The sequence below is a fragment of the Schistocerca cancellata genome, chromosome 2 (genome assembly GCF_023864275.1).
Source record: "Schistocerca cancellata isolate TAMUIC-IGC-003103 chromosome 2, iqSchCanc2.1, whole genome shotgun sequence".
In the NCBI taxonomy this organism is placed as follows: Eukaryota; Metazoa; Arthropoda; class Insecta; order Orthoptera; family Acrididae; genus Schistocerca; species Schistocerca cancellata.
In genome coordinates this window covers 633,448,453-633,469,075 of record NC_064627.1, presented here as the reverse complement: position 1 = coordinate 633,469,075, position 20,623 = coordinate 633,448,453, and the positions used below count along the sequence as shown (strand labels likewise).

General features: G+C 47.9%; 1 protein-coding gene across 1 annotated transcript in view; it reads left to right on the top strand.

The window, feature by feature from the left end:
* LOC126162303 (esterase E4-like) overlaps positions 1-20,623 on the top strand; it is a 101,935-nt gene that overhangs the window by 40,001 nt on the left and 41,311 nt on the right. The window contains exon 5 of the mRNA XM_049918721.1: positions 17,361-17,560. Coding sequence (XP_049774678.1) covers positions 17,361-17,560 — 200 coding nt within the window. The remainder of the gene's footprint in view (positions 1-17,360; positions 17,561-20,623) is intronic.

Here is a 20,623-nt window from a genome sequence, read left to right as displayed (position 1 = left end):
CTCCTTTCAAGACACTGTCCATTCCGTTCAATTGCTCTTCCAGCTCTTCAGCTGTCTCTGAGAGTATTACAATGTAGTCGGCAAACATTAAAGTTTTTCTTCTAATAATTTCCGGGTATGCAGCCGGATCCCGTCGACATTCTGCCACGATATTTCGGCCCAGAGACGTCCGGCCATCATCAGGTGAGTACACAACTACTGAAGAGCCCAGGTGCAGTCACAGAAGAAAATAAAATCAAGGTTATCTTTCGTCCACCAGCAAAGAACCGGGCCCTGGTTGGATCCGTTAAAGACGATTTACAACTGAAGAAGGCAGGCGTCTACAAAATTCCCTGTGAATGTGGCGCTGCATATATTGGCCAGACGACAAGATCTGTCCATGAACGATGTATAGAACATGAAAGATACACCCGTCTGCGGCAACCGTCAAAATCGGCAGTAGCAGAGCACTGTATTTCCTTGGGACATTCAATGGAATACAATGTAACAAAAATTTTATCCCCGGTTTCCGGTTTTTGGGATTCCGTAATCAAGGAATCAGTGGAAATACGTCTTGCCAATAATCTTATAAATCGTGACAACGGCTTTCAGCTGGATAAAAATTGGAATCCTGTTATTAAAATTATACAATCACAGCGGAATCGACAGTGTCATTCGATACTCAATGACTAGATGAACCTTTATTTCCACCACCGGGGGCAGCACGTACAACTCGGCTATGCTGCGCATGTCAACACCTGACGCATGCGCTGTAGGATGCCAGTACATTTCATATGCGCGAGATTCGGCATAAATACCGCGACTGCACCTGGGCTCTTCAGTAGTTGTGTACTCACCTGATGATGGCCGGACGTCTCTGGGCCGAAATATCGTGGCAGAATGTCGACGGGATCCGGCTGCATACCCGGAAATTATTAGAAGAAGAAATACGCCGGGAAAATTTCAGAAGTCACATTAAAGTTTTTATTTCTTCTCCATGGATTTTAATTCATATTCAAATTTTCTCTTTTGTTTCCTTTACTGCTTGCTCAATATACAGGTTAAATAACATCGGGGATAGGCTACAACCCTGTGTCACTCCCTTCGCAATCTACTACTCCCCTTTCATGCTCAAAAACTGGTTCAAATGGCTCTGAGCACTATGGGACTTAACATCTGTGGTCATCAGTCCCCTAGAACTTAGAACTACTTAAACCTAACTAACCTAAGGACATCACACACATCCATGCCCGAGGCAGGATTCGAACCTGCGACCGTAGCAGTCTCGCGGTTCCGGACAGCGCGCCTAGAACCGCGAGACCACCGCGGCCGGCCCCCTTTCATGCTCCTTGACTCTAACTGCCATCTGGTTTCTGTACATATTGTAAATAGCATTTCGCCCCGTGTAATTCAATCCTGCCATCCTCTGAATTTGAAAGAGAGTGTTCCAGTCAACATTGTGAAAAGCTTTTTCTGTGTCTGCAAATGAGAAACGTAGATTTGCCCTCCTTAACCTTTCTTCTAAGATAAGTCGTAGGGTCAGAATTGCCTCGCGTGTTTCAACGTTTCTGCGGAATAGAAACTGATCTTCCTCGAGGTCGGCTTTTACGAGATTTTCCATTCGTTTGTAAAGAATTCGTGTCAGTATTTTGCTACCGTGAGTTATTAAACTGATAGTTCCGAATTTTCACACCTGTCAACACCTGCTTTCCTTGGGATTGGAATTACTATACTCTTCAAGTCGGAAATTACTTCGCCTGTCTCATATATCTTGCTCACCAGAAGGAAAAGTTTTCTCATGGCTGGCTCTCCCAAGGCTATCAGTAGTTCTAATGGAATGTTGTCCGCTTCCAGGGGCCTTGTTTCGACTTAACGTCTTTCAGTGCTCTGTCAAACTCTTCACACTGTATATTATCTCCCGTTTCATCTTTATGTACATCCCCTTCCATTTCCATAATGTTGTTCTCAAGTACATCGCCCTTGTATAGAGCCTTTATATGCTCCTTCCACCTTCTGATTTCCCTACTTTGCTTAAAACTGGGTTTCTATCTGAGCTCCTGATATTAATACAGGTGGTTCTCTTTTCTACAAAGGTCTCTCTAATTTTTCTGTAGGCTCCGTCTGTCTTACCTGTAGTGATGCATGCTTCTTCATTCTTACGTTTGTCCTCCATCCTTGCTTAACCATTTTACACTTCCTGTCGATCTCATTTTTTAGACGTCTGTATTCCTTTTCGCCTGCTTCCCCCCCTGCGGGTTCGGGGGTTAGAATAGGCCCGCGGTATTCCTGCCTGTCGTACGAGGCGACTAAAAGGAGTCTCACATGTTTCGGCCTTATGTGATGGTCCCCTCTCGGGTTTGACCTCCATCTTTCTAAATTATTCCGAAGAGCGAGCCAATTGGGGAAGGGCGCCTTACATGGTGCACTGTATCCGTCGTGCAATTAGACCTTTAGCCGTCTTTATCGTCGTTGCAATGGTGTCCCGCTCGTTTTCGATCTCTTGGGCGATTACCACACTGCACTCTGCAGTGTTTCTTTTAACTGCGACGACGACCTTGGCCATTTTTGCACCTAAGATCCAGCACGGTAGCCAGTCCGTTGTGGTGGGGCCGCCATGTACCCTCTTGGTTGTAGCCCCCTGACAACACAGGGATCGCTCTACTGATGCCTGCGCCGTTCACTCCCCACGTATGCCAAGGAGTAGATGCCCATCTCCCTGGGGCATCAGGACTCCCGGCAATGGACATCCTGCCAGGTGGCTATTGCTGCGGCTGGGTGGCGCCCGTGGGGAGGGCCCTTGGTCGGAGTAGGTGGCATCAGGGCGGATGACCCGCAATGAAGCGTGGTACATCATCTCTCGCTGGTGGGCCACCACCAGCAGTCTCTAAGCGATCGAGGTCTAACCTCAACGGCAGGAAATACGATCCACGATCATTTCCCTCCCTGGCCACTCCATGGGAGGAACGTATGGCAAAAGAAGGCAGTGGAGACTATTCACCGCGGTTCCTTGTGTGTACGCGAGTTGATGGGGAATCGTTTATGTCAACCAAGCTCCAGTTTTTTGTGGAGCATTTAGAGGACAAGTTCGGGGAGGTGGAGGGCTTGTCCAAGATGCGCTCTGGTTCTGTGCTCATCAAAACGGCATCCTCCGCCCAGTCACGGAGGTTGCTCAATTGTGACAAGTTGGGGGATGTTTCAGTTAACATCACGCCGCATAAGAGTCTGAACATGGTCCAGGGTATTATATTCCACAGGGATCTTCTTCTGCAGTCCGACGATGAATTACGCGCCAACCTCGAACGACGAGGTGTTCACTTCGTCCGGCGCGTTCACCGGGGTCCGAGGGATAATCAGGTAGCCACCGGTGCCTTCATCTTGGCCTTTGGGGGTGATGTCTTACCCGAAAAGGTTAAGGTGATGGTTTACCGTTGTGATGTGAAGCCATATATCCCTCCTCCGATGCGGTGTTTTAAATGCTGGCAGTTCGGGCACATGTCATCTCGCTGTACTTCCAGCATCACGTGTCGGGATTGTGGACGTCCTTCGCATCCTGATACTCCATGTGCCCCGCCTCCTATCTGTGTTAACTGCGGAGAACACCATTCCCCCTGCTCGCCGGACTGTAGGATCTTCCAGAAAGAAAGGAAGATAATGGAATATAAGACCCTGGACCGCCTGTCCTACACCGAGGCAAGGCGGAAATTTGAGCGGCTACATCCTGTGCCAATGCCAACTAGTTATGCCGCTGCTGCAACACCAGTTCGATCTCAGCTCGGTCAGCATTCACCGGCCCCCTTGGTTGTGGGGGCACTTCACTCCCTGTTGCTCCTGCTCCATCTACTTCAGGAGCAACACCACCCCAATCACCGGGGACATCTGTTCCCCCTTCACAGCCGAAGAAGCGTGAGCCTTCTTCGGCTCCTCTCGCTCGGAAGGGGTCCCTTGGGGCCCTCCCATCCCAGGCTTTGCCCAGTGCCAAAGCGGACACCCGCAAGTTTGTCGAACAACCACCGGTCGGTGGTCGTAGGGCGTCACGGTCGTCTTCAGTCCCAGAGACTGACCCAGTGAGGCCCTCCCAGCCAGAACCACCTAAGGCTCAGCGCGCAAAGCAGTCGAAGAAAAAGGCTCCCAAGCATCCTGAAATTGCGGTGGCACCTGTCCCACCGCACCCTTCTCCCTCTGCGTCCGAAGATGAGGTGGAGATCCTGGCGTCCGCTGAGGACATGGATCTCGCCAGTCCCTCGGATACAATAGATAGCTGTTGTCCAGGTGGTGACTCAGTAGCAGCAGGGGCCCCGGAGGCGTAATCTGCCTCCCCAGTCCCTTCACGCCTTTCCCATCCATGGCTAATACCATCCTCCAGTGGAACTGCAGCGGTTTTTTCCACCATCTAGCTGAGCTCCGCCAACTTCTCAGCCGTCATCCTTTCCTTTGCATTGCTCTGCAGGAAACTTGGTTTCCAGCAATGCGAACCCCCGCCCTCCGTGGCTATCGGGGTTATTTTAAGAACCGAGCAGCTTATGAAAGGGTGTCTGGTGGCGTCTGCATCTATGTCCTTAACTCTCTTCACAGCGAGTTTGTACCTCTACAAACAGCTTTAGAAGCTGTCGCTGTTCGGGTGTGGACGCCACAGGTTATCACCGTCTGCAGTATTTACCTTCCACCTGATGGTGTTGTCGCACAGCATGTCCTGGCTGCTCTGATAGCCGAACTGCCGCCACCTTTTTTGCTGCTGGGTGATTTCAATGCCCACAACCCTCTATGGGGTGGGACTGTCTCCGATGTTCGCGGTCGGGCCGTGGAGCATGTGTTGGCTCAGCTCGACCTTAGCCTCTTGAACACCGGTGCTCCCACGCATTTCAGTGTGGCCCATGGCTCGTTCTCGGCCATCGATCTCTCTATTTGCAGCCCTGGCCTTGTCCCATCCCTCCACTGGAGAGTGCACCCTGACCTGTGTGGTAGTGACCATTTTCCCATCTATTTGTCACTGCCCCAGTGTCATTCTTCTGGGCGCTTGCCCCGCTGGGCTCTCCACAGGGCTGACTGGCCAGCTTTTACTTCCGCTGCAACCATTGAGTCTCCCCCACAGGGTGACATTGACGAGGTGGTTCGTGTTTTAACCACGTCCATCATTTCAGCGGCCGAGGTTTCCATCCCCCGTTCTTCTGGCCTCCCTCGGAGGAAGGCTGTCCCCTGGTGGTCGCCGGAGATTGCTAAGGCTATTCGCGACCGTAGGCGGGCTCTCCAGCGTCATAGGCGGCACCCGTCTCTGGAGACCCTCATCGCCTTTAAGAGGCTCCGTGCCTTCGCCCGCCGTCTTATTGCACGGCGTAAGCAGGAGTGCTGGGAGCGGTATGTTTCCTCCTTGGGCTCCCGTGTTTCCCCCTCGCTCGTGTGGTCCCGGATACGGCGGATTTATGGACACCAGACCCCTACGGGTGTCCCGGGGATTTCTTTGGACGGCGCTGTGTGCACGGACGCTGCCGCCATTGCTGAACACCTTGCTGCGCACTTCGCTACGAGCTCTGCGACTGCAACTTATCCCCCCGCCTTTCGCTCTCTCAAGGAGCGGGCCGAGCAGACGCCATTATCGTTCCACACGCGTCGTTCTGAAACTTACAATGCTCCTTTCAGCGAGAGGGAATTCCTCGCTGCCCTCGCCGATTGCCCTGATACAGCACCAGGACCGGACTGCATCCACGCACAGATGCTGAAGCATCTCTCCAGGGACTGCCAGAGACACATTCTCGCGATATTTAATCGCATTTGGAGCGAAGGCGTGTTCCCGTCGCAATGGCGAGAGGGTGTTATTGTCCCCATCTTGAAGCCCGGTGCGGACCCACTGGCGGTGGACAGCTATCGTCCCATTACCCTCACCAACGTTTTGTGCAAATTGCTCGAACGTATGGTGGGGCGGCGTTTGTGTTGGGTCCTTGAGTCGCGCGGTCTCCTCGCTCCATCCCAGGGTGGCTTCCGTCGGGGCCGGTCTGCAGTGGACAATATGGTGCGGCTGGAATCTGCTGTCCGTATGGCCTTTGCCCGACGTCAGCATCTCGTTGCTGTGTTTTTCGATCTGCGGAAGGCGTAAGACACCACATGGAGGCATCACATCCTCGTCACATTGCATGAGTGGGGTCTTCGTGGTCGGCTCCCGGCTTTTCTTCAAAGCTTTTTATTGCGCCGCTCTTTCCGGGTGCAAGTCGGTGCCACCTCTAGTTCCTCTTACATACAGGAAAATGGGGTCCCGCAGGGCTCGGTGTTGAGCGTCTCCTTATTTTTAGTGGCCATTAATGGTCTGGCTGCAGCAGTGGGGTCGTCGGTGTCTCCTTCTTTGTATGCCGACGACTTCTGCATCTCATTTAGCTCCACGACTACGGGAGTCGCCGAACGCAGGCTGCAAGTCGCCGTTCGCAAGGCAGCATCATGGGCTCTGACTCACGGTTTTCAGTTCTCTGCACCCAAGACTCGAGTTATGCACTTCTGCAGGCGTCGGACGGTCCACCCTCATCCTGAACTTTACCTCGACGGCCACCTGCTTGAAGTGGTGGACACTTGCCGCTTCTTGGGACTCGTGTTTGATGCCCGACTCACATGGGTTCCTCATGTTACTCAGCTGAAGCAAAAATGCTGGCGGCACCTCAACGCCCTCCGCTGCCTTAGCCACACGTCTTGGGGTGCAGATCGCTGCACGCTGCTGCCGTTGTACAGGGCCTTTGTGCAGTCCCGGCTTGATTATGGGAGCCTGGCCTATGGGTCTGCGTCCCCCTCAGTGTTGAAGTTATTAGACCCCATACACCACTGTGGGGTTCGGCTTGCAACTGGCGCTTTTCGCACCAGCCCCGTGGATAGTCTACTGGTGGAGGCCGGGGTTCCCCCGCTGCAGATTCGCCGCCATCGTCTGCTCGCCGACTATGCTGTCCACGTACATTGCTCGCCAGATCATCCCAATCGTCGCCTGCTTTTCCCTGCCATGGTCCTTCATCTGCCCGAACGGCGACCTAGGTCTGGGCTTTCCGTCGCTGTCCGTGTCCAGTCCCTGCTGTCCGAACTGGGGTCATTCCCTCTTCTGCCTCCCTTCCGGGTCTGTACACCTACGCCTCCCTGGTGTTTGTCCCGGCCGTCCGTCCGTCTGGATTTGGCACAGGGACCTGAGGACTCGGTTCCGCCTGTGGCCCTCCGTCGCCGTTTTCTTGCGCTCCTCGAATCATTTCCGGGCTGTGAGCCTGTCTACACTGATGGTTCCCTGGTTGATGGTCGCACTGCCTACGCTTTCGCTCACGCTGCCCATGTTGAGCAACGCTCCTTGCCGGTTGGCTGCAGTATTTTTACTGCAGAGCTGGTGGCCATCTTGCGCGCTCTTGAGCATATGCGTTCCTGCTCAGGTGCGTCCGTCGTCATCTGCAGTGACTCCCTGAGCAGCCTCCAGGCCATCGACCGCTGCTATCCCTCTTCTCCTCTGGTGTCATCTATTCGGGAGTCTGTTTCCACCATTACCCACTCTGGTCGTTCGGTGGTTTTTGTTTGGACGCCAGGTCACGTTGGCATCCTGGGGAACGAACGTGTTGACAGGCTGGCCAAAGGGGCGATAGACGCCCCAGCTTTGGAGATCGGCCTTACGGCTCGCGACCAGCAGCTGGTGTTGCGCCGTAAGGTGCTTGGGATGTGGGCTGCTGAGTGGCGTGGCATGACAGCCCCGAATAAACTGCGGGCTGTCAAGGAGACGACCGCTGTGTGGCGTTCCTCCCTGCGGGCTTCTCGCAGGGACTCGGTGGTCCTGTGTCGGCTGCGCATCGGCCATACGTACCTGACGCATGGCCATCTCTTGCGTCAGGAGGATCCCCCCTTGTGTCGGTGTGGGTCCCGGCTGACGGTCGGCCACATTTTGCTGGAGTGTCCTCGACTGCGCACACTCCGGCAATCTTTTAATCTCCCGGGCACTTTGGCTTTGGTTTTATCTGACGATGCCTCCATGGCTGATGACGTTTTAAATTTTATCCGTGGTAGTCAGTTTTATGGTTCGATTTAGGGAGGTCCTGCACCTTTCCCTTTCTGTGTCTTTTGTCCTTGTGTCTGTTGCTGTTCTGGTGTGCCGTGAGATGGTTGACTCTTTCCCTTTTTTGTTGTCGTGGTCAGTCAACCAGTCTCCGGCCATCTTCTTCTCTTCTATTTCTTTCTGTCTGGTGTTCGTCTGTACTCTTCTTTTCTGTAGTGTTCGTTGCCTAATTTGTGTTCTTTAGCACCTGGGGGGGGGGGGGGGCAGTCTCCTTCCCCTTGGGGTTTTATCTGCTCTGCGACTTTGTCTCGCTTGTTTTTGGAATGGGGGACTGATGACCTTCGCTGTTTAGTCCCCCTTAAACATCCCAACAACCACCACCATCGCCTGCTTCATTTACTGAATTTTTATATTTCTCCTAAATAATCATACCCCTACTTTCGCCCCTCTCCTCCCTTGTCCACCAGTCACAGTCCAGTATTTTATCAACCATTAAAACAACACACCAAATCATTGTGTACCTCATTTGGCAGCATATTTCATCTTCTTATAAAGCCACATTCCTTGCCGAGTCAGAGATTATGACCAAACACATATTTTTATCTCCCAATCACAGTCCAATATTTTACTGATCATTTACGCAAAGCAGCCATTGACTATGTAGTTTCCGACCCGCCATAATGTTACGATTTAATAGCTGGTAAAATACTGGAAGGAGAATGGGGAGGACTACAAGGGTGAAATCTGTTGATATTATATACACATAGGTCATTAACTGTCTTCTTTTTTGTATGCAACATTCAAGACCTTCGATAATGTCTTTATTTCAATGTCAGTGACTGCGTAGGAGGTCGAATTGTAATAAGAATGTCTGTAGCTCTCCTACTTGCAATATCTACATCTACATCCATACTCCACAAGCCACCTGATAGTGTGTGGCGGAGGGTACCTTGAGTACCTCTATCGGTTCTCCCTTCTATTCCAGTCTCGTATTGTTCGTGGAAAGAAGGATTGTCGGTATGCTTCTGTGTGGGCTCTAATCTCTCTGATTTTATCCTCATGGTCTCTTCGCGAGATATACGTAGAAGGGAGCAATATACTGCTTGACTCCTCGGTGAAGATATGTTCTCGAAACTTCACCAGAAGCCCGTACCGAGCTACTGAGCTCTCCTGCAGATTCTTCCACTGGAGTTTATCATCTCCGTAACGCTTTTGCGATTACTAAATGATCTTGTAACGAAGCGCGCTGCTCTCCATTGGATCTTCTCTATCTCTTCTATCAACCCTATCTGGTACGGTTCCCACACTGCTGAGCAGTATTCAAGCAGTGGGCGAACAAGCGTACTGTAACGTACTTCCTTTGTTTTCGGATTGCATTTCCTTAGGATTCTACCAGTGAATCTGTCTGGCATCTGCTTTACCGACGAGCAACTTTATATGATCATTCCATTTTAAATCACTCCTAATGCGTACTCCCAGATAATTTATGGTATTAACTGCTTCCAGTAGCTGACCTGCTATATTGTAGCTAAATGATAGGGGATCTTTCTTTCTATGTATTCGCAGCACATTACACTTATCTACACAGAGATGCAATTGCCATTCCCTCCACCATGCGTCAATTCGCTACAGATCCTCCTGCATTTCAGTACAATTTTCCATTGTTACAACCTCTCGATATAATACGGCATCATCCGCAAAAGGCCTCAGTGAACTTCCGATGTTACCCACAAGGTCATTTATGTATATTGTGAACAGCAACGGTCCCACGACACTCCCCTGCGGCACACCTGAAATCACTCTTACTTCGGGAGACTTCTCTCCATTGAGAATGACCTGGGTTCTGTCTTCTAGGAACTCTTCAATCCAATCACACAATGGGTCTGATAGTCTATATGCTCTTACTTTGTTCATTAAACGACTGTGGGGAACTATATCGAACGCCTTGCGGAAGTCAAGAAACACGGCATCTACCTGTGAACCCGTGTCTATGGCCCTCTGGGTCTCGTGGACGAATAGCGCGAGCTGGGTTTCACACGATCTCCTTTTTTCGAAACCCATGCTGATTCCTACAGAGTAGATTTCTAGTCTCCAGAAAAGTCATTATACTCGAACATAATACGTGTTCCAAAATTGTACAACTGATCGACGTTAGAGATATAGGTCTATAGTTCTGCACATCTGTTCGACGACCCTTCTTGAAAACTGGGATGACCTGTGACCTGTGCCCTGTTCCAATCCCTTAGAACGCTGCGCTCTTCTAGAGACCTACGGAACACCGCTGCAAGAAGGGGGGCAAGTTCCTTCGCGTACTCTGTGTGAAATCGAACTGGTATCCCATCAGGTCCAGCGGCCTTTCCTCTTTTGAGCGATTTTAATTGTTTCTCTATCCCTCAGGCTTCTATTTCGATACCTACCATTTTGTCATCTGTGCGACAATCTAGAGAAGGAACTGCAGTGCAGTCTTCCTCTGTGAAACAGCTTTGGAAAAAAGACATTTAGTATTTCGGCCTTTAGTCTGTCATCCTCTGTTTCAGTACCATTTTGGTCACAGAGTGTCTGGACATTTTGTTTTGATCCACCTACCGCTTTGACATAAGACCAAAATTTCTTAGGATTTTCTGCCAAGTCAGTACATAGAACTTTACTTTCGAATTCATTGAACGCCTCTCGCATAGCCGTCATAACACTACATTTCGCTTCGCGTAATTTTTGTTTGTCTGCAAGGGTTTGCTAATGTTTATGTTTACTGCGAAGTTCCCTTTGCTTCCGCAGCAGTTTTCTAACACGGTTGTTGTACCACGGGGGCTCTTTCCCATCTCTTACGATCTTGCTTGGCGCATACTCATCTAACGCATGTTGTACGATGGTTTTGATCTTCGTCCACTGATCCTTAACACTATCTGTACTTGAGACAAAACTTTTGTATTGAGCCGTCAGGTACTCTGAAATCTGCTTTTTGTCACTTTTAATGAACAGAAAAATCTTCCTACCTTTCTTAATATTTCTATTTAGGGCTGAAATCATCGATGCAGTAACCGCTTCATGATCGCTGATTCCCTGTTCTGCGTTAGCTGTTCCAAATAGTTCGGGTCTGTTTGTCACCAGAAGGTCTAATATGTTATCGCCACGAGTCGGTTCTCTGTTTAACTGCTCAAGGTAGTTTTCAGATAAAGCACTTCAAATTTCACGGGATTCTTTGTCCCTGCCACCCGTCATGAACGTTTGAGTCTCCCAGTCTATATCCGGCAAATTAAAATCTCCACCCAGAAATATAACATGGTGGGGAAATCTACTCGAAATATTTTCCAAATTATCCTTCAGGTGCTCAGCCACAACAGCTGCTGAGCAAGCGGGCCTATAGAGACATCCAATTACCATGTCTGAGCCTGCTTTAACCGTGACCTTCACCCAAATTATTTCATATTTCGGATCTCCGTCAATTTCCTTCGATACTACTGCACTTCTTATCCCTATAAACACGCCTCCTCCTTCACTGTCCAGCCTCTCTCTGTGGTATACATTCCAATCTGAGTTTAGAACTTCATTACTGTTTACATCTGGTTTCAGCCAACTTCCTATCCCTAGTACTATGTGGGCATTGTGACCGTTTATTAATAAGAGCAGTTCTGGGACCTTTCTATAGACGCTCCTGCAGTTTACTATTAGCACATTAATATTGTTATTCCCTGTTGCATTTTGCCTACTCCTATCTTGCCGCGTCTCAGGAGGCGTCTTGTCGGGCCTAGGGAGGGAGTTCTCTAACCTAAAAAGGGAGTTCTCTAACCTAAAAAGGGAGCTCTCTAACCTAAAAAAACCACATGTGCACTCCACACGTACTCCGCTACCCTTGTAGCCGCTTCCTGCGTGTAGTGCACGCCTGATCTATTCAGGGGGACCCTACATTTCTCCACCCGATAGCGGAGATAGAGAAATTTGCACCCCAGATCTTCGCAGAATCGTTTGAGTCTCCGTTTTAAGCCTTCCACTCAGTTCCAAACCAGAGGACCGCGATAGGTTCTGGGAACAATACTACAAATAGTTAGCTCAGATTCCACCCCGCGAGCGAGGCTTTCCGCCTTCACCAACTCCGCCTACCGCCTGCAACAACTTGCAGTCGGGTGCACCCAGTGCTCTCTATCGCCGCCGGCAGGCCCTCCTCCACATCTCGGATGAGACCCCCCGGTAAGCAGACAGAGTGAACACTGGCCTTCTTCCCCGACCTTTCCGCTATTTCCCTAAGGGGCTCCATCACCCGCCTAACGTTGGAGCTCCCAATCACTAATAAACCCCTCCCCCCCCCCCCCCCCCGTGTGCCTGCTTGGACCTTGCTGAAGGAGCGGCCACATGTCCACTCACAGGCAGAGCGGGCGATGCCACACGGCCAGCCTCCACATTGACCCTCCGCCTCGTGCGCCGCTAACGCCGCTGAACCCGCCACTTCCATTGGGGAGAGGGTGGCCCCAGTACCCGCGAAGATGTCTCGACAGCAGCATGGTTTTGGGACGTGCGGGTGGGTTAGTGTCCCAATGTTGGATAGCATGGGAACGTTGGAGTAGGCATACTTGTCATAAAGGTCTGTCTACCATGTATGACCACTAGATCAAAGGTGCGCCATACTATGAACATCGAACCGCTTCAAATCTTCGCCTGCCATCCAAGCAAAATCAGTGGGTTCCAAGCAACAATTATTTACCCCACGAAATTCGTTGGAGACTCCAGCAGCTGGACACGGGAATTAGCATCCCAAGCTTAGGTTACTGTTATCACCACAAAACAAATGATTGCATTTGGTGGCATGACTGGGGACCGCAGACTGCTGATGAATGGCATAGCATTTTATTCAGTGATGAATCGCGGTTCTGTATCACTGCGAAAGGCCATCGTTGGTGAGCGTGACGGCAACCTGGGGAGAGGTCCCTCTCTACCAATGTTATGAAGATGCATAGCGGTGTTAATCGTGGCTTTGTAGTATCAGCAGTCATTGAGTATGATCTCAGGTCGCCTCTGGCGGTGATTAACGGAACTCTGACAACACAACGGTTATTTCGCGGACATCCTGCGGACTCATACGCAACCTCTCATGTGAAAGTAGTGAAAATATTGAAGTTTAGTTTTTCAACTGGACAGTGTTCATTCACAGTGAACTGTGAACTGTACATGTGATGGTGAGCTTCTCCCATGGCCAGCAATAACACCAGAGCTGTCCCAGCACAACATGTGTGGGACGAGATGGGACATAAACTCTGTCGCAGTGCCAGTATCCCGGATATCAAGCACGAATCACAACAGCTGTGGACCAGAACGCCTCAGGGGAGGAGACAACGGCTTTTTGACATCTTTCCCAACAGAATCAGTGCACGCATTCGGGCCAGAGGGGTTGCAACGTCATAGTGATGCGTGAACTGATACTGCCAAGTTCTTTCTAAATATGTTTCGATTCTGTAATCCCTGAAATAACGTCATATATCCTCCATCCCGTGTAGCTGCATTTCAGTTTCTCCTCCTCTTCCTGATGCTTCGCTTTCTTGGCACCCAGTGTACAAAATGATTTAAGTTTCAACAAAATTTTGATCCAACTGAATAAGCTGTTGATAATTACTATCTATATCAGTCTTATTCCTCCACTAGCAAATACTGTGCTAATTTTTTTAGATTTGTGCTTAAAATTCTTGCATAGAACATAAATGCTGTGTAAACTATGCTTCTCCCTTTGTAGTTTTCACACATTTTTTCTCATTTCTTATACACAGATACTACTTTCCTCTTTTTGCAATTTTGTGGTACTTCATTTTGCACCTACCACTTGTTAAACAGCTGTTACAATATAAGGTGTAGAGACGACCATCCATATTTATTTAACTCCGTATTGATGCCATATAAACCTGTTGCCTATTTTTTTTTTTAGTTTTTCAAAACTGCTGTGGGTTCTTTTGTCATTCAGGCCTTTTACTTCTATTTTTGGATCTTTTCCTGTATTCTCTTCCATCTTAGGGTCATAACGTAGATTTTTATAATTAATCCATACACCGTTCGTAATATTGATCAAATGAATTGTATCTTTTTCTGTTTAGTGTAATGTTTTAAAGCCTTAAGTGCTATCTACTGATGGCCATGAGTATCGTGTTCTATGTCGATGATGTATCTATCAGGGGCTTGCTGATGGGCTCTTTTCGCTATTACTTTTGTGTAATACTTTTTGTCTTTATAGAGTTCTTTTTTTACGGGTATACTTTGAAAGATATTCTTTATACGGTTTATTTTTTTCTTGTTTTGCTTGCTCAATTTTTGTTGAAGAAATTCGTAATCTACGCCTTTCGTGATATTTTTTATCACCTTAAGCCTTCATTTTCAACTTTATTTATTGCTTTTTGAATATATGTGCAATCTTCATCAATAATGCACCGATCAGCTGACTATTCTAATCCTTTTTTGATGAATTCTGATGTACACTATTAATACTTTAATCCTGAAATGAATATATTTGTAACCTCTTCTTGTTTTTGGGTGGTAAAATGTTTCTACTGCTTACATTTAGTGACAGTGTCAATTTAACTCATTACAAGATATTGATCAGTTCAGATAGTAGATCTTCTGTACATTCTTGTATCTTCTACTTAATCTTGTATTCGTTTTTCTACAAAAGCTTGTCACCTAGTACCTAAACCGGTCACTGACAAGATTTTACGTTTTAAACCATGCTCACTCCATCTGGCCGCAAGGCAAGGGGTAATTAGTCTACGACTTTCTGCTCCTACTTCTTATCGAGCCCCATGTCCCATCACTATGCACGAACTTCGACAGCTGAAATTGTATTATTACAGAACAGTTCAGTTACAATTATATGTAGTGTTAGGAATAGAGCCGTGAATTCCTGGAGCCAGGACATACTGCCTGTCAGATGCAGCCCATCTGTGGTGGCCCCAAATGGCCGGCGGCATTCGTGTCATCAGTGCCACGTAGCTAGTTTCTGCTGTACGCTCAGTGGATGACGTGCGGCCAGTGTAACACCTCCTTCAGTTGTCACTCGTTTTACTCAGATTACCAGACTGGTGAAGTTTTCTTTGAACATTGTGCTGAAGGGCTGTCAATTACAGCCTATTTATGTTTTCCTTTGATTCTTTCTGCTGGTCTATGCCCATTCAAAGCGTACTCTGGAAAATGGCGCGACCTGTTTCCTATCTTTCCCTAACCCAGCTTGTGACAGGTCTCTAAGGACATCGTCCTTCAGGGGATGTTAGCCTAATCTTCCTTTTCCTTAACGAGGAGCCATGGCCAGTAAAAGTGCGCTATTTCGGTCGTTAATTGAAAACATAATTTCTGCCATAAAAATGTCAGTTTGGGACCTACCGGAGAATTTTTCGTTAATCTTTCCATATGTCTAATGTGATACTGTAATTAACTCTGCCTTTAAGTTAGTCTGATTCTGACGAATTCGTCTTTTCTTAAGTGATCATATGCAGCTTGCGATGTACGGGGGTTGGAACTTAAATAGTGGCAACTATTTATTCACAACTGAGGCAAAAGAATTACATATTTGCACATGTTATCGTCCTTCCAAGTAGTCACCAGCGTTGTGTAGAATCCGTTGCTAGCGATGTGGAAGGCGTAGTATACAGTTAGCAGAATCTGATCTGTTGATAGTGCGAATGGAGCGGTCTACTGCCTGTCGAATCTCTGGAACAGTTCTCTAGCGAATGCCACGAAGTGGTTTCTTCAACTTCTGAATTAAATCAAAGTTATTACAGTTCGTTTTTGGAGCATCATCTGCGACCAGCTTTGCGAAAGAAGTGGCGACACTTTCTGCGCAACCCACCCATCGTTTTGCACGACAATGTGCGGGCGCATACAGCGCAAGCTGTGGCTGCTCTGTTCGGTCGATGGGACTGGGAAGTACTGTACCATCTACCATACTCCTTGTGACTTTGATTTTATTCCTAAGATGAAGGAACCATTTCGTGGCATTCGCTTCAGAACTGTTAAAGAGATTCAATAGGCAATAGATCGCATCATTCGCACCACCAACAGAACAGGCTATACTAACGGTGTACTAAGAATTCCACATCGCTGGAAACGGGTTCTACACAACGCTGGTGACTACTTTGAAGCACAGTAACAGGTGCAAACATGTAAATCTTTTGTATTTGTTGTAAATAAATAGCCACTATTTAAGTTCCAAACCTCGTATATCTAGTAGTTTCAATGATGCTTCAGTTGGACTGACGGAAAATTTTCATCTAAATCAACGTGATTACTCAGCAACTTTCACATGGGTGTTTGCAGAGGGTACATAGCACCACTTCCAAATTATTTACTCTTTCATTCTTTAGTATCACGTAGGAAAAAGAAATACCTAGATCATTCCGTGCGCGCGCGCACTTGTTTTTCTTATTTTAATCACCATGGTCATCCCCCATCTATGTGACAGAGTAAACAAACGTAACGGCAGTCGTAAGGGGTAAGTTCGACACACATTTATTATGACGACTCCCGAGTCAACCCGCAAACAGTCTGCCCTTCTCTGTACTACTTCCATGTCCTCCATCAATCTCATCTGGTAAGGATCCCATACTGCGTAGAAATGGTTTGAGGACGGACGAGCATAGTGTAGGTAGTGTGTTCTGTTGGTTTGCTGTATCTTCTAAGTGTTCCAACAAAACACGACCGTTGTTTGCCTTCACCACAATATGTTATGTGATGGTCCCAATTTAAGTGCTTCTCCCTAGCATTCAGTCGAATCTACAGCCTCTAAATTTGTGAGATTCAACGTAAAATTTTTAGTACTCGTATGGCGGACCTCAATGCCAAGAGTCCGTTGCCTCTTATTCCACCATGCCGATGTCTAAATCATTGTACTTCGTTATAATCTTCTGGTGACTTCACTAGACTGTAAACGACAGCATGATTTGCAAAAAAAAAAAAAAAAAAAAAAAAGTCTGCTCAGATGGTCTCCTACATATTTTATATAAATTAACAGCAGAACAGGTCGCATAACACTTCCTTGGGGAATGCCGGGCAGGACTATCGTGTCACCAAATCTGTCAGCTGCGACTTTTCCGGAAATTACGGATTCAGTTGCATAGCTGAGACGATATTCCACAGGTAGCTAATCTGGTTAGAAGCCACTTGTGAGCTACGGTTTGAAAAGCATTTTGGGAATATAGAAATATGGAATCAACCGGAGATCGCCTGTCCTATGAATGATAAAATAAAGAAAGATATTTTCTGAATCTGCGCTGGTTCCAACCATTTCATTTGGCTCTACTTAGTGTATGCAGACCTGGATTAGTTCTGGATTGTTGTAGATACCTGTTGGCTCTGATGAGTAATGTGGCTCAGACCGGAGAGTCAGGAGCTTTTGAGGGACGCTACACGGAACACTTTGCAGGCCTGTTCCACCGCGCCATCTGCCAGAGCTCGGTGGCGTCACGCGGCAGCCTAGACGCACCGGTGGCGGAGCGTACGTTCCGGCTGGCGCACCACCTGGGGCTGAAGCAGGGCGCCTCCTCAGAGGAGCTGCTGGCCTTCATGAAGGAGGTCCCCGCCAGGAAGCTGGTCGAGGAGATGATGCACTGTCGCTCCCAGAAGGTGAGTGCGGCCGCTGTAACAGGGACAAAATCCCGATATCTCCACGCAGGCGGACTGCCCACAAAGCCTGTAGAGGCTTACAAATCTTTAACATACTGCAGCGTGTCAGCAACCGTAAAATGTACAGAAAATAATTTTTTAGCCTTCAGTTGCAAGGTAATTTTTACTCGTTTACCTAGGTTTCGATTCCAGTAATGGAATCTTCTTCAGAACAAAAAATTAAAGTATTTTGAGAGCCAAACACAGGCTCCGTCTACGTTCGCCTTAATGGTTTTAATTTCGACAGACATAATCTTATGATTGCGTCTTTATTGTTTTAATTTTAACTGTGACATGGCCAATGTTTGGCTTTCAAAATAATTTAATTTTTTGTTCTGAAGAAGATTCCGTTGTTGTTGTTGTTGTTGTTGTTGTTGTTGTGGTCTTCAGTCCTGAGACTGGTTTGATGCAGCTCTCCATGCTACTCTATCCTGTGCTAGCTTCTTCATCTCCCAGTACCTACTGCAACCTACATCCTTCTGAATCTCCTTAGTGTATTGATCTCTTGGTCTCCCTCTACGATTTTTACCCTCCACGCTGCCCTCCAATGCTAAAATTGTGATCCCTCGATGCCTCAGAACATGTCCTACCAACCGATCCCTTCTTCTGGTCAAGTTGTGCCACAGACTTCTCTTCTCCCCAATTCTATTCAATACTTCCTCATTAGTTATGTGATCTACCCATCCATTACTGGAATCGAAACCTAGGTAAACGAGTAAAAATTGCCTTGCAACTGAAGGCTGAAAAAATTGTTTATTTTCTTATATTGCCTGTAGAGGCTATTTGAACAATGTACTAAATTCCCTGAATTAGTTCGGTGGTTAGCTTCCACCATTTTTTAGCGAAGATTATTGGTCGCAGATTAAGGCAATCCAATGTACACTACTGGCCATTAAAATTGCTACACCAAGAAGAAATGCAGATGATAAACGGGTATTCATTGAACAAATACAGGGTGGTCCCGAATTCATGGTACAAACTTTAATGGTAGGTGCAGGACATTGTAACAAGGATATATTGTATAGGAATGTATAGTCCCAGGTGACGCGGTGAGGCGTAAACAGGGGAAATAACGGCCGAAAGGAAAACGAAAGATTTTATTGAAATCGTTGTTGACAAGTGTCATGTTTACAGTAAGTGTTCAAAATTGCGTCCACCATGAGCGATACATGCTTGACAGCGTCGGTGCAGCGATTGGCGTACACGTTCAAAGATGCCTGGTATTTCACGCACACCTGCAGCAGCTACAGATATGCGAGCAACGAGATCCTCATCTGAGTCAACTGGAGTCTCATAAACAAGACTCTTAAGATGTCCCCATAAAAAGTAATCGAGGCAAGAGAAATCAGGAGATCGGGGTGGCCAAGGGACTGGTCCACCACGCCCAATCCATCTAGCACCAAACGTGGCATTCAGGTAATTCCGTACAGCAGTGCTGAAGTGTGCTGGCGCTCCATCGTGCTGAAACCACATGCGGTTACGAATGGCGAGCGGAACATCTTGCAGCAGTTCTGGTAACACTTCTTGCAGAAAAATAAGATAGCTTTCGCCACAGAGTCGCGTGGGTAGTAAGTATGGCCCAATCAAAAAGTCGTTCACAATACCAGCCCACACATTAATACCGAAACGTTGTTGATACGCATGTGGACGCGTTGCATGTGGATTATCTGTTGCCTACACATGGGAATTGTGCGCATTAAAGACACCCTCGCGTGAAAATGTCGCTTCATCTGTAAATAGCACATGACCTACGAAATCCGGCTGCAACGCACATTGCTGCAACAACCACTGGCAGAAGTTCACGCGAAGAGGATAATCTGCCGGATTCAATGCTTGTACTTCTTGAAAATGGAAGGGGTGTAAGCGATTTTCATTTAACACTCTGCATACAGTCTGATGACTCACATGTACGTCACGCGCAACAGTTCTTGTGCTTGACTCGGGTCTATCAGCCACTATGTTCAAGATGCGTTCTTCCAGTCTTGGAGTGCGTACAGCTCTTAATCGACCAGCGTCATGTCTGTTGACGTCGAACGTACCTGTTTCACAAAGTTGACGATGTAACCGTTGAAAAATTCTATGATCCGGCATTCGTCGATTAGGATACTCCGCGCGATACATTCGTAACGCAGCTCTGGCGTTACCATTTGCACGGCCGTACATGTAATGCATGTCTGCTTTTTCTGCATACGTAAAGTCACCCATCGTCTACGGCAGCCAATTGTGAATGGCGCTTGTCCCTACTGCGATACATCATGTTCATCTACTGCCCTCTACCGGCAGTGACACCAACCGATCACTCCATTTCTCTTTCCCCTGTTTACGCCTCACCGCGTCACCTGCGGCTATACATTCCTATACAATAAATCCTTGTTACAATGTCCTGTACCTACCATTAAAGTTTGTACCATGAATTCGGGACCACCCTGTATATTACACTGGAACTGAAATGTGATTACATTTTTGCACAATTTGGGTGCTTAGATCCTGAGAAATGAGTACCCAGAACAACCATACGCTTGGGCATTGAGTCAAACAGAGCGCCGGCCGCTGGTGGTCGAGCGGTTCTACGCGCTTCAGTCTAGAACCGCGCGACCGCTACGGTCGCAGGTTCGAATCCTGCCTCGGGCATGGATGTGTGTTAGGTTAGTTAGGTTAGTTAGGTTTAACTAGTTCTAAGTTCTAGGGGACTGATGACCTGAGTTGTTAAGTCCCATAGTGCTCAGAGCCATTTGAACCATTTTTTCAAACAGAGCTTGGATAGCGTGTACAGATACAGCTGCCCATGTAGCTTCTGCACAATACCACAGTTCATCAAGAGTAATGACTGGCGTATTGTGACGAGCCAGTTGCTCGGTCACCATTGACCAGACGTTTTCAGTTGGTGAGAGATCTGGAGAATGTGCTGGCCAGGGCAGCAGTCGAACATTTTCCGTATCCAGAAAGGCCCGTACAGGACCAGCAACATGCGGTAGTGCATTATCCTGCTGAAATATAGGGTTTCGCAGGGATCGAATGAAGGGT